The sequence below is a fragment of the Silene latifolia genome, chromosome X (assembly GCF_048544455.1).
Source record: "Silene latifolia isolate original U9 population chromosome X, ASM4854445v1, whole genome shotgun sequence".
NCBI classification, from domain to species: Eukaryota; Viridiplantae; Streptophyta; class Magnoliopsida; order Caryophyllales; family Caryophyllaceae; genus Silene; species Silene latifolia.
Window position 1 is genome coordinate 316,784,205 of NC_133537.1, and position 14,889 is coordinate 316,799,093.

General features: G+C 41.2%; 1 protein-coding gene across 1 annotated transcript; it reads left to right on the forward strand.

The window, feature by feature from the left end:
* Positions 1-5,068: 5,068 nt before the first annotated feature.
* LOC141617731 (uncharacterized) lies at positions 5,069-12,287 on the forward strand. The gene is made up of 3 exons (XM_074434894.1): positions 5,069-5,707; positions 8,861-9,828; positions 10,951-12,287. The coding sequence occupies exons 1-3, from the start codon at positions 5,475-5,477 to the stop codon at positions 11,940-11,942; spliced, it is 2,193 nt and encodes a 730-aa protein (XP_074290995.1). The 5' UTR covers positions 5,069-5,474; the 3' UTR covers positions 11,943-12,287.
* Positions 12,288-14,889: the final 2,602 nt, after the last annotated feature.

Consider the following 14,889-nt stretch of genomic DNA (forward strand, 5'->3'; position numbering starts at 1 on the left):
CAACTTCCTCCGCACGCTCCGAGCAGCGGGGAGGTCAAGCTTAGCCTTCCGCTTCTCCTTTGCAGCGGAGAGATCAAGCTTGAGCCGTTGGATCGTGGCCCACTGGGCCATGGCCATTCTTGCTCCATAATGTAGGAGCGGCCGATTGAGTCCACTTCGCCAGCCTCTTGGATATTTTTGTACCCTCCGCCATAAGCTCGGCGGGGGAACCTTCTCGAGTGCGGAGTCAACGGTGACATTCCTATCACCCGCCTTCTCGTTTCGCTTCTCTAATTGCCGCTCGGTAAGAAGAACGGGTCCGACGACGGCGGATCTACAAAAAATTTACACAGCGATCCATGTCAACATTCATCGACACATCGAGAGTCTGTCATCGGGAATGCATAATGAACCACTAAGTGTGAACCACGGAGTTAGGTCCGTACTAGTCTGGACCCTCTTAGTTGGAGGACCGGGTGAATCGTCTTTTACCCTAAGCAGCGGCAGGCGGCAATGGCTCTTTTCTCTTCTTGGGAGAAGGAGGGCCCTTCGCAACGGTCACCATCTCCTCGGAGACATCGATGACCTCCACATGCTCCTTCTGGACCGTTGGGGTTGAAGAGGAGCCAGGATCGACAACGTCGCAGACACGGACCTTGCCTTTGATGTTCTCTTCAAGCACACCCCGAGAACCCGTGCTTGAGCCGCCGCTCGATCCGGCGCCTTGTTTGCTTGTCCATAAGTTCGTTGGGAGCCAATCTACGATCACGCGTGTCACCGAGGGTCCGCTCAACGACGTTCCCGTCCTTATCAAGCCCCAACCTCTTCAAGGTCTCCTCGCACAGATCCTGGCCAAACCGGTGCGAGAAACCAGGCAAGAGTTACATAAAAGAAGTAAAATAAAGCTCTAAAAACAGGAGCGTAATAGGCAAAGATGGGCCTCACACCGACCCTACTCACCCTGGTTGAGGGCCGTATGAGGCCGACGCGCAGCGGCTCATCCCGAAGAATAATCCGAGTCGGGGCACCCATCCCTTTCTCAAAGCATCAAACATTGCATCGCCCGCTCCTCGTCGCACTAAGAGCAACCCCGCGGCATCCATCTTGTGCTTACTCGGGAGACCCATTTTTCACGCTCCCTTTTACTCTCGCACCGTAAGTTGACTTGGTCTTTGGAAGGACCAGGGGCAACGGATAGTCATCCCAAGACTTTGACATACAACCACCGCCCCTTCCGGTCCTTGCAAGAAGAAAGCTTATCAACGGAGAGGACGCCCGGCTCCATCTCGCACGCCGTACCACCCCACCCACGGGGGTCGATGCCCGAAGATGATGAAGCGGCGGAATAAATTAACCGTAGGTACCCCCCCTTGAAAAGACAGAGCCACACGAAGCCAACTATCGTCCTAATGTACCCAACGGATGCGGTGAGCCACGCAACGTTCATAGCTTTGACGATGGCCGCGACGTATTTATTCAAAGGAAACCGGAGGCCATACTCCGGATGCCCGATATATACGCCGATATGCCCGGAGGGGGCAACATACCGCGACCCTTCCTGGGGATAACAATTTTGTACCCCTCACCGAAGTAGAAATGACCCTCGAATAGAGTTCCACCGAACAATCGGGCGAATTTATTGGTCCAGGCACGGTCGGGACCGCCGCGCACGCCTCGCCGTGGTCCAGGATATGCGGCCTCTCCTCACCAGAAGGAATCCCTTCCTCACAGCCATCATCAACATCATCATCCTCCCCACCCTCCGGAGCTTTTGGATCGACTTCAGGAGACGGAGACCTAGGGCCCTCAAACCTTATCGGGATGGCGTTTAGTATCTCCTCCTCATCAAGACGCGACGGGGAACCCCCCGGCGCAGGCTTACTAGGTCCAGCACCAGCAGAAGACATGTTACAACAAAACTTACGAGTTAAAGAGAGAATTTATTTGTTTACCTTGAAGAAAACTGCCAAGCCGGAGTAAGGATTCTGAAAGCTAGAAAGAGGTTTCGTCACAAGGGCTAGAAAGAAGAAAATTTTTGAGAAAATGAAATTGGTGGCCAATTTGGGGACTAAGTACCCTATTTATAGAGGAAAGCCCATGAAGAGGGACCAATCAGGGCACGGCCCATGAAACGTCGCCCAATCAACAAACAGACACGTGTCGAACATGCAACCACGGAATGTCAATCGTTGCAACGGTTGAATGTCATCAATGCAAAGTGACCAAGCGTCTTCAACACGCCCCTTCATGTCTCTCTGCTGTTCATCTTCCTCAACAAATTCCTAAGTACCCGTTTCTCCGCCGGCCACATGATCAACCAAGCCGTAAAGCACCGGCCGGGGGGCAATCGAAACAACCAAGACTCTCAACCCCGGGTCTCGGCCAGCGTCATTGCCTTTTCCACATCGGATGTCCATTGCACAACCATGTGGAGGGGGGATATGGTACGGCCTAAGCAGAGCCACGCCGAGATAGAAGAAGCGGGGCGAAAAATTTTCACTTGCGCGAGAATATACGCTCAAAGATACATCGGAGCCCATACCACGGCATAGACTACTACGCTGGGGCAAATTGATGGGGCATATTCTCGCACCGCCGACCAAGTCAACACATTGAGCAAGGTCAAAGATATCCACATCAAGTCAACGGCTTAGACAACCTAAAGCGACGAGGCTGTCGGCTGTCGGATGGGTCCCGGCCAGGGCAACCCGACCACCGGGCATACATCCGCGAACTCATATCCAAGACCCCTCGGCGGTGAGTCAACAGGGCCCGCCGACCTGCCATAGGTTCCTCGACCGAGGGGTAGATCAGTCTTTCCACCTGCTAGCCACTTGGCCACTTGGCCACTACGTGACAAAAGGTGAAAGTCTATAAATACTCCTCAACTATCATTGAGGAAAGGATCCAGAATTTAACCTAAGAATCACTATTCATCTGGTAATATCTTCCTTATCTCTCTACAATACGTACTTTGCCAAGTAACAACCACTTACCTCTCTAAGTTACTGACTTGAGCGTCGGAGTGAGTTCGCTCGGTCCAAAGCCGAGCCCTCAGTTTGTTCATCGTTTCAGGAGACCGCAAGGAGGATTCAACTAAAGACGTCATTCTACAAGCACGGGTGGTAACATATAACTGCTCTGGAATTACACCCGGAACATATACATTGGAAATCAACTCAAATTTTAGATCCTAGGAAAACGATGATTAATCAGATCTTTGCTACTGTATATTTGTATGTGTATGGGTAGACTTTTTTTGGTTTACGGACTTACGGATGAAGATAGAGGACAAACTTGGCTAGAGGATAAATAAATGGGATCCTTTGTCCCATTTGGTGTCCCAATGTGTGTGTCACTCCAATCACCTCCTAACACATCATCAAATTAATATAATTATTGCAATATTTTATTTTACAACAAATGATGTGTCAAGAGGTGAGTAGAGTGGCACACATAATGGTACACAAAAGTGGGACAGAGGATCCTTACTGTAAATAAAGAGTTCATTTTCCCTACTTAAATACAGAGTATTTTGCAAGAGTCTGTATTTCCTCTACTTTTTTGGTGTTTTTATTCTTGATATTTTCTTAGGTGTAAACATTAAAAAGAAAAGAGATGTGTTAGGAAAAGAAGAAGTTGTGTTAGCAGGAAAAGAAAAGATATTGTCGCCATTACTTTGTAAAACCATTTTATCTAATTTTTTGTCAAAAAACAAAAGAAAAAATAATTAAAGTTGGTGCATATTTTGAAATAGCAGCTTGACTCCTGCCTGACAAACATTTTTTTTCCTTTTCCTTTTCTTTGTGCTTCAAGGACTCATTATCCATCCGATAAAAAATATTTTGCTCTAATAATCTAATGCAATTCCTTGCATCCATCATCGTCATACTCTACACAGTCAATTAACTCCAGCGATCATTGGTACATTCACGACTCAACAACTTAATAATTCGTAATCGATAATTTACTTCACTCTTACCCTTTTCTTGACTAGAATCAAACAAGGACTTAATAGTTTCAAGCATCAACTAGAATTCGATAGTGTAACACGACAATAATTTGGTTGAGTTGTGTACATAACACCTACCTAATATATTTTAAAATAAACTTTATCATCATTAGTTTTTGTTAATGAGGTATACAAGTTACGGAGTATTTAGGTAAATAATTTAATGGACTAACAGTTTAAAAATAAATGGTTTAAACAAGTTAGATTTATGACTAAAATAAATAACGAGTTAGGATTGGGATGAGAGAATATTTACCCTTTAAATGTCCAGAGGAAAACAAATTTGACACGGCCCGGTTCATTTGAAGATGGTGAACTATTTCGAGCGATGGCGTTAATGAACTTAATCGATAGAATACATTACACACAAAAAACGTTGGGTAAATAGAGACATGTATAATATATAATGTGCAACACATGTTACTTTGTATAGTATATCTTTATAAAGCATGCGTTTATTGTATATGACGTATTTAAATGATTTTCTCATTGCGCAAAAATATCAAAAGGTGAATGCCACGTGCGAAGCCGCGGCCTTCTAACTAGTATAATAGACATAGAAATGCGGTATCTTTTGGTGGTTAGAGTAAAAGGTTTACTAAATAACAACGCGGGTTCGATTCCCCTTTAATGTTTTTTTTTTTTTTTAAAAAAAAAAAAATCTGGTCGCTGACCCTCTAAGCGACTCTGTCCCAAGTCGCTCGCCCCCTAAGCGACTTGATTCAAAATCGCATAGCCTTAATATCAACTCTATTATACTTGTCACCCAGGATATGGTCGTTTAGGGGGAGAGCGACTTGAATTCGAGCCTAGCTTCGGTGGTGACGTGGACCCATTTTAGGTAATAAGTTTGAAACTAACCCCATTTTGTTAATTTGTTTCGTTTTGAGCCTCATTTTAAGAAAAAATTCAAAACATCTACTAAGTACCTATCATCAATGAACTCATTACACAAGTAATTAACTTTCCCGGTAATTATCACCCAATTAAAAAATTTACCCCCGAATTATTCATGGATTCCAGACAAGTCCTATGAATAATAAATGCACAAGATACACCGAATAATCAAATTAATACACCGACCCACCTTATTGTAAGATCGTCTCATACGAAAATAAACAGGTTTTACAATGAGTTATAGAAAGGGAAAGAAATTAAGCCCCTATTGAATGGAAACCCTAATTTTATTAATTCCAATCGGATACTCAACATCATTGTTCAATGTCGTCTCTTTGATCTCTCTCGCATCATTCCGCTTCTCACTTCTCTTCGCCGGCGGTTGATCGCCTTCTTCTTCTTCAACTAAACTAACCCCCATTTTTTTTCCTTCTTCTTTTTACACGGAGCAGTAAATAAAAAAAATTACTCCGCCATTTTCAACATATAGAAATTTTACCTTGAGCGCGGTTAAAATCACCTTCTGTAGAGCTGCAAAACAGTGATTTTTGGCAGGGTTTGAGTGAGTAGGGAAGAGAGAGGGGAGATGGAGGTGGTGAGCTCGGCGGAGAGTGGAGGAGTAGGCGGCGGAGGAGGAGGAGGCGAAGGAGGAACGGGGGTGGTGGATAGCGGGGCGGGATCGATAGTGTGGGTACGAAGACGAAACGGGTCGTGGTGGCCTGGTAGAATACTTGGACCTCAAGACCTTTCTGCTTCTCATCTTATGTCTCCTCGATCTGGTACTCCTGTTAAACTTCTCGGCCGCGAAGACGCCAGTGTGTATGTTCTTTTTCCGTCTTTTTCTTCTTCGTTGTCCTTCTTTTTATTATTTTTTTATGTTGTTGTTTAGTTTGTGAAATGTGATGAGTTAAGTCTTAAGATGGTACATTGGCCCCTATTTTCGAACTATAGCATTGTGTGAATAATGTCTGGAGTAATAGAATGGGTTACTTATTAGGGTCGGAATGGAATGGATTGAAATCCGATATCAGGGAGGTATGGTTTTGGAACCTCGTAACTGTTTGTACTTATTTTTAGGTTGATATCACTCCCACACTAGGCAGAATGGAGTTGGAAACTTATTATAGAGGGTTGGAGTAGATTATATTCATCAAGGATATGACTTTGTTTATTAGAATGGACCAAATCCGTTCCAAAACACTCAATCAAACACCGCTTAAGGTTTTGAGATCAACGTCCCATATGATAGGGGAAAGGCTGCATATTGATCCCAATCCTACTTTAGTCTTTAGATTGTGTGCATGTGGATATTGGATGGGAACCTCATGATGACAAAAATGTTGTTGCTGAATGTTTGGGGAGTGTGTGGTTTTAGCCAACTTGGCTGCCTAGTTCGAACTATAGCATTGTATGAATTTAGAACCCCACAACCATTAGTACTTTTTGGGTTGATAATTTCTCCCACCCTAAATGGAATGGAGTTGGAAACTTATTATAGGGGGTTGGAAAGGATTTAATCGATCAAGGATTTGACTCCATCCCATATTAGCCCACCGAACATTAGAATGAATCAGATTCGTTCTAAAACACCCAAATCAAACACCCCTGAAGTCTTGAGAACACACTCCCTTATGACAGGGGCAAGGCTGCATGCATATGACCCCAATACCTCCATACTGTGCATGCATATTGGATGGGAGATTGGGAGCTTAATGATGAAATAGAATATTAGATTAGAAAATGTTGTTGCTGAATGTATGGATAGGCGATTTGTCATTTGTGTATTGTCTGAATGTGATGACTGAAACCTTATTGGGTATGTTTGAATTTGGGGAGGGAGGGTGTGTTGGCTGAGTTTAGTTTTGGCGATTACTTGTGTAATTTGTGCTGGGAGTTATACTCTCTAGCAGACACATTGATGAACATTGATAGCTCTCTAAACTGGCGGCATCCCTTATTTAAGGTTGAATTAGCACAACTTCATTACATTTGCATTCAAGGTCTACAACCGTTGTTACATGTGTATGAGATGCCTTCATAAAAGCAACTCCCCTATCCCTGCTAGGCAGTGCGGGCTCATCAGTAGACATGGCGTAGGAGTCAGACGTGTAAGATACTGGTTATGTTTGTTCGATTAGGCGATGGGGTCCCAAGGGGATGAGGCGCAAGGCGCGCGCCTTTTGCACACGAGGCGCACTGATTTTTCAGAAGAACATCCATATTTTACAATCAAATTTTGTGCGAGAATAATCCTTTTTTTGTTTTAAAGAGGGCGCACATGTGGATAGAGCATGATATGAGATTTATGGGGCTTGAGGAGAGTATGGGGACGAAGAGGGCACAATGGAGGGAAAACATACATGTGGATTTTTAGTATTTGATGTTTTTTGACATATTTAGTGTTTTTATTTAATTTTTAAAAAAAAATTATTCGTTCTTCTCTCCTTTATTACACCTTTATTACCAACCACGTTTCTTATATATTTTACTTGGTTTACTTTTAAGGCATTCCAGATCCTTAATTCTATTTCGGTTTTCAAAATCGTTTTAATCTTTTCTTTCGATTTAAATTTTAAGTTTTTTATAAAAGAAATCCGTAATTCGATTTTAGAACCTGTAAGTTTACCTTGACTTTGTATTACATTTTCGCTCTCCCTTTTGTTTTTCATTTTTCCCTTTTCTATTCGCTTTTTGAGGTGTGCGTTCACCCAGGGACGGTTCTAAAGGATGATTCATGTCAGCCGACCCCAAATCATTTTGGGATTAAGGCTCTGATGTTGTTGGTGTTGTTGTAAAGAGGGCGCACATGTACTTTAAAAGTGATATTTAAGGATAAAGGGGAGAAAACAAGGCTAAAAAAAAGAATTTGGAAAAAAAATATGGAATTGCACACCAATGTGCCTCATGTGCGCTTCACTAGTTGCGCCTTGCGTGCCTTGGGTGTGCCTCATGCCCCTTACATGCGCCTTTTGTATCCCATGCGCGTCACAGTGTCTGTCTGATGCGACCTGGCTGGCGCCTCACTGTGCTTTATGCCAAGGCGCGGTTTTTTAAACTAAGATTTCAGGTGTGTTTGCACTCAAGTCGAGTCATTTCGGGGTTAAGGGTCAGCATCAGCATTCAGGTTGATTCTGGTCAATTCGGGTAGGTTACCGGTCAGGACATTTGGGTAAATTATTCTTGTTAGGTCCAAGAATCAGCTATCATAGCAATGAATGCAGTTGGACTTTCCCTTAGTAGCAAAGACTAGTAAACAAAGTATGCTAGTTTCAGGAGTGCATTTATTCTGGCAATTACGGCATTACGTGCTAGAAAACTAAATTGCTAGTAAGTGGTTCCAGGGGTGTTAGAAAAGATATCTATTCATAGACACTTAGACATATATCTTGTCATGGATCATACTGCCAATCAACTGTTTTTCGGACCAATATGATCTGTTACATGAATATAAATCTACCTTTCCGAGCTTTCGCCTAATATGTACAGCAGTACAGTACATGAAGTGCTGGTGCAATTATGAGGATGTTTCACATCTATTTTTGCATTGTGGGTTGTTTGTCTTTATGGGATCAATTCGTAAAGGTGAGACCACTTACAAACTTATTATGTTGGCTTGGTTGGAATAAGGAGAGGAAAATGACTTTTGGTGCTTTTATGGCGAGTTCCTGGGTTCTTTGGTTGGAGAGGAACACTTGCGTCTTCTGCTACAATTTTTTTTAAAGTGTCATTTAATTTAAGAGGGTTCTGCTAGAGAAATTTCGTTGCAATTAAATTAGATAGTTTGTAGTTAACTCTTTTATGAGGGTACCTTGTCTTCATTTTTTTTACACTTCTTGACTCAATGACACATATTTTTCCTATTTTAACAAAATCAAGCAATTTTGAGACTGAGGATAACTTGTTTGGTGCGGCACTCTTGTTCTGCATTTCTACTTGGTTTTGACTTTGAAAACTCTATGTATGTGCTCTTAGGGATTGGTACAATCTTGAAAAATCCAAGCGTGTGAAAGCATTTAGATGTGGCGAGTTTGATGATTGCATTGAGAGAGCCTCGGCCTCTCAAGGACTTCCAACAAAAAAACGTGAGAAATATGCACGCCGAGAAGATGCGATTCTTCATGCGCTCGAACTCGAAAAGCAATTTCATGAAAAAAAGTATGGGAAATTGGTTAAGCCATTGAGAGAAAACTCAGCAGATTCAGAAAGGAAAATAACTGTGGCACCATTAAGAGCAAGCAACGATGACTTGTGTCAACCAGGCAGAAAATTGGGTAAATCAAATCTGATGGAGAAAAACCATGCTCCACTTCTTGCGCAGAAAGCTAAAGATGCAATTCATCCTGGTTTCGAAGATCACACCATCACTCCGAGCTCTCGGCTAAGGGGTTTACATGAGTTGAGATATAATACAATGCCGATGAATAGAATGCTCAATTCCACCACTTCTGAAGATTCAAACCGAACTGCAATTGATGGTAGTGCATATGCTGTTTCAGGCAGTGGACCTTGCTTGAAGAATTCTAGTGACTCTGATTCAAGTAACTCGATTGGCAAGGGGAAGAGATTGCTGGATAGCTTTGCTGAGGAGCCTATTCGTAAAAGACATCATGGGCTTCGCCCTTTTGTTAATGTAAAGCAAAATAGTGCAGAGTTGCATAATCAATCTTTACAGCCTGACATCTCTCTTAAGGGGATTTCTGGAGATGGAATGCATTTTACTGTGTACACACCAGCTGAATCATCCAAATTATTAAGCACTAACCAAGGCCCACAGGGGCAAATGGAAACACCCTTTTCCCGGCTTGAGGTGGATACACGTTTACCTCAACAGGTTGCTTTTGTTGAAGAGGCTTTTTCTGGATCATCTGAGGAAACTGAATCTGACTCATCAGAGACTCATTCTGTAGAGCCACGAGTGGAAGCGGGGATGTTGCTTTCAGGTATGTTGAAGTACTCTAATTTGCATTGATAGATAATGAACCTCGACGGGAGGCTCGCTAAAAGAGACCTCTCTGTTCTGCTATATTTGGTTTTAGAATTCTGCCTGGTAGCAATTTTTCGTGTCTGCAAGGGTTTAGAGAAACTCCTGGATTTTGCGGTAGAGTGTTGACAATATTGAGTCAATTTGCTCATTTATTCATACTCAGAACTTGAGCTGATTGGTCGGAGGCCTTATCATGGTTTTAATTTTGTACTAGGTTGAAACTGACAATGGTTAAAGCTTTGGGATCTGATCTGGTTTCCTTTGTATGAGTAGCTTTTAGGAATTAGGAGAACATACTTTGTGGGATAAAAATCAGTATGTTCTTATGTTGTATCTCACATTAGCTCTCTTCGTAAACTTAGATGATCTTAAAGGTTGAATTTGATACTTTGGTACCTGATTCATGACTGTTAAGGCCTCAAGAAGAAAAACCCATAACTACATAACCGAGCTTTATGGCTTTTCATGCTGCGTTTAGTTTCTCTGGACTTATGATATCATTCCTTTATTTATTCCCATTTGTATAAAGCATCAAGGGGCTAGTTTTCATCTTGGTAGCATTCAGCTTTTATGCTGTTAAGAGGATAAAATTTAGGTACCTCAAGTTTGAGTACTATTTCAATTTTTTGATACCCAAGTTTTGATTATTTTCACTCTGGGTGCCTAAGTTTTGATTAGTTGTCGACTTGTCGTCTTGACCCAAAATGAAGGTTTTCAAAATGGGATCAGTGTGTCAGTGGCATATCAAATATACACATTATGTAATTCAAGCTCATGGACACAATATATAGCTGCAATCAATATTGGTTTTAAATGTACTGTTATCATTATTTGCATTGTTTGTACTGTTAATCTCTTTTTGAGTTACTGATGGTGCTTGTGATTTTTGAGTTGATTTCTATTTTCTTCTAAATTCTGTCCCAGTACTGGTATTTACGTGTTTCCTGAAATACTAGTGTATATGCCTTCAAAAAGCTAATTACTCGGACTGGTTGATCGCGGATAGTAGTTTGCGTAATATGATTTGTTTGTATTAGCTGAAAATACTTGTTTACCTGTTGGTTATCTGTCTTCTCAGATGCTGACACTAGCATGCGAGCACAGTCAAGATTACGTGATAGATTGACTATGCAGGCAGGCCAAGAAAGTATAAGCAATGACGAATCTGATGAACCGTCTATTGACAATAGGTCTCAGTTTCATTATCTTGATCAAAATGCTAGCGGTGCGGAGGTTTCTAAATGGCAGTTGAAAGGGAAAAGAAATGTCCGTAATCTGGGCAAGAGACCTACAAGTGGGAGGCCACTGAATCAGAGTCTGAGTTACTATAATGACAATGATGCTGATTTGAGTGAGGATGATCTTGACCTCCATCCACATGGATACTTGCTGAATGAAGCTGCAGCCAGAAGGCAAAGTTATTTGGGTCCAAATAGGAATAGGATTGATTGGGAATTAGCATGGGGAAGACCTTTACGAAGATACTGGGAAGAAAGAGGGGGTTGCTTTAGTCCAATGTTTAATGGGCGGGATATGTTGATAGATGTAGAACTCACAGTACAAGGAAAGCGTGAAGGTGAGCATGTACCTTGGGTTTCTCTAATGAGCAAGTTAAACGGGAAGGCCATTATAGGTCACCCTATCCAGATTGAGACCCTTAAAGATGGGTCTACAGAAATTCTTATGTCAACAAGCGACGAGTCTGATAGAGGCAAAGTTCCGCCAGTATGGAGAACTGCCAGGAGGACACCACGTCCTGGTCATTCACCCCAGATGGATGTTGACGAGACTCTGCATCTTCATCAATCTGGGAAAGTACGTAATTCTGTCTCTAAAGGAAAGAAGACGGCTCCGAGGAAAGGAGGGCACCTACCTTCAAACCAGAAAACTAAGCATCTGTCTTCACTTGGTTTAGATCAGAAGATTAAACCTATCGACTCAAGCCCCCAGACGGTAGCCTGTATTCCTGTGAAACTTGCGTTTAGTAGATTACTTGAGGCGGTTGGTCGGCCGCCATCTGGACCTGCTAAGCATCAAGGAGACAAATCCCTCTTGTGTGCTTCTCTGTAAATTGTTATGTGGGATCAATAATGGTATACCATTTTATAGGTCCATATCTTGGTTATTCTTTGTCATACAAGATTACATCAGTATACATTGGCCACCAGCAGTGAATACAAGACTGCATTGTCTTTATAATAATGAGAGAGCTGGTGACGGGTATATCTGCCGTATATGCTTCAGTACAGGCTATACAAAGTAGTAAACAACTGCTCTTGTTTGATAGGAGATGATACTAACGCTCGGTGATCAGGATTCAATTAGCAAAATTAGATGTCAAGAAAATGTAAATTTAAAATGTACTTTTAACTTCTAGTTCTAATGGTTTTAATACATATGGTATCCTTTGGCTTTTGGGAATGGCGAGATAGAAAAAATGACTCATTAAATTGGTTGCTGATCTTGTACTTTGAGTTTGTCAAGGCGAAAGACATCCCAAACGTAATCCAAATAAGTTTATAGTGAGACAGTCTTGTCAAAACGTACTTTTCATAGTACACAAATTCTTGTACAAGACGGAAATATTCATTTTATAGTTAAAACGGGTCAAGTATTACCCACTTGCGTAGATGAAACAAAAGAATAATGAGGGAATAACAAAAGTTCGCCGCATCTATCTAAATAATGTAATATTTGATCTGTTTTAGCTAGAAGACGGATACCTTCATCTATCTAAATAGTGTGATATTATCATGTATTTATTCTTTTGGTTGATATCGATTGGTAAAAATTTACGCAAAAAACAAGACGAAAATACAGTTACTCTCATAACAGATAGATAGCTCATAGTAACCTAATTCAACAACATTTTCCAGCCATATTAACCACCCAAAAAAAGCAACACAAATTCGAAGAAAGACACCATTGATTTTCCCAGACTCCAAACCCATATCCATCAAACTTGTTATTTAGGCAATTGGTGTTGTCCCATGGCCATACCATTGTTATTAGCTAGCTGACGAGCGCCTTTGTTGCGGCTGCCCATCAAGACAAAGTAAGAAATGAAGCTGAGGGCGACGCTGAAAAGGCAGAACACTGCAGCCCCTGCGTAGAAGCCTGGCATTAGGACTGGGCAAGGATTGCTGTCGGTACTGTAATTTTTGACCAGGTAGTTGGAATTGTTGAGTACCGCCGCAGTAATCAGCATTGAGAAAGCAACAACAAAGAACAACCTTCAAGTTTGATCAAAACATCATCAGATATGTGACTCGAGTATTTATTTACTCAAGTTTGCAAAAGAAGAGGAAAATAGAGATAGATAGATAGATAGATAGGTACCAAGAGAAAACAAAGCAAATAATGGAACAAATCCCGGGGCAGTCTGATGGACAAGGATGCCGGGAGCAGCAGAAGCAGCCTGCTCCAACGCTTATCACTATGTGGTGTATCAGCAAGAGGATTGCAGCAACTATTCCCAGTGCCTTTGCTGGGGTTTCCGGGTAATAGCAATATCCACCGTCCGCTGAATACTTAACCTGGTCTGCCTGCAGTGCATACACCGCCCATCATTACAAACAAATATAGTCAGTAAATTTTAAGAAATAATAATACTGAATGGCAGAAACATTGCTTGCTACTAGATGTATCATCATTAGTAGCAGTCGTACCTTAATCCCGGTGGCTTCCCCAACAAAGCCCAGCAAAATTGCGACTAGACCCAATACTCCCGCTACTACTACGACTGCTATAACCTTTCTTTCCATTCTCAATATACTAGTTTATATGCTTTATAGCCATATTTATAGCCAAAATTGATTATTTGATTGAATCAGCAGGTTAGATATTTTATTACCCAAATACAAGTTCCTTAATGATTTAGAGTTTACTTTGATTTAATCCACATGAACGAACACTGGCCAGTAGGGAGTTTATGTGCACACAGTCTACAAATGTATACTATATTAATCATGATATATACTCCCAAGTTAACCAGCAAGCCAACAACCATAATACTTTGTTATATACTCCAAGTTAACCAACAAGTTGCTACTCTATTTACTAAAATACTACAGAGCACTACTATATATGTTACTCCGACACTTCACTTTAAACCATAAACTAGAAAAATTTGCACAAAGCAGCCATATCCAACACTCTAACACGTATCGGTGGACATAATTACCCACCTTGTTTGTTAGTAATACCTTAAGTTAGTGGGCATACACACACTGGTGGAGCGAGGGGGGAGGGAGGCTAGTAGGGGCGCTCGCTCTCGCTGGCGTTGGAAAATTTCGAATTTTTTCAAAACCTCTTTATAAAATTACCTTTCGCCCCGCTAGCTTAAAATCCTTGCTCCGCCACTGCATGCACAATAGGTTGTAGAGTGACTCTCGCTACCTGCTTTAAACACTCAATCACCTAGAAAATAAGGATGTTTCGTTTCGCTCACATTCCATCAAGATCCATTTGATGGGATAATTAGTCTTCAGATTATTCATATATGATAATTAAAACACAAGCAACATATCTAGTCTAATAAGCCACGCTATTACCATTTAGATTATTTAAAAAGAAAAAGAAAAAGTTAATTATATTTGTAGCATTAAATACAAATTAGAACATAATAAACATTAAAATTTGGATTTTAATTTTAAAGTAGATTATACATCATCAAAATAAAAATTGTTGGATTAATCTCCCAAAATCTCCAACAATTAAATGTTGAAATAATGTGTAGGATGTTTCAAATGGAAATACGTAAATGGATTACGTTTTTGGAAGAGGAAACATATAATGCACAAGAGTTATGTAATTGTTTAATTAAAACAATTAATAACTTATTAGAAGTTTTGATATTATCTTAGTATAAAAAGCTATTGGTGCTAATAGTTTTATACACACAAAAAGAAGAGAAGCAAATTAATATAATTTGGTGAGAATACTTATTGTTCTTAAGGAGAGAAAATAGAGTGTTCACCACAATTTCTCACGTGGAAACCCTTCTCAACTAAGGGAA

Bases quoted from the DNA above. Each gene is read 5' to 3' on its own strand.
- LOC141617731 (XM_074434894.1), top strand. From the start codon at position 5,475: ATGGAGGTGGTGAGCTCGGCGGAGAGTGGAGGAGTAGGCGGCGGAGGA. The intron at 5,708-8,860 runs GTATGTTCTTTT...ATGTGCTCTTAG, and splicing joins GGCCGCGAAGACGCCAGTGT to GGATTGGTACAATCTTGAAA. The intron at 9,829-10,950 runs GTATGTTGAAGT...CTGTCTTCTCAG, and splicing joins AGCGGGGATGTTGCTTTCAG to ATGCTGACACTAGCATGCGA.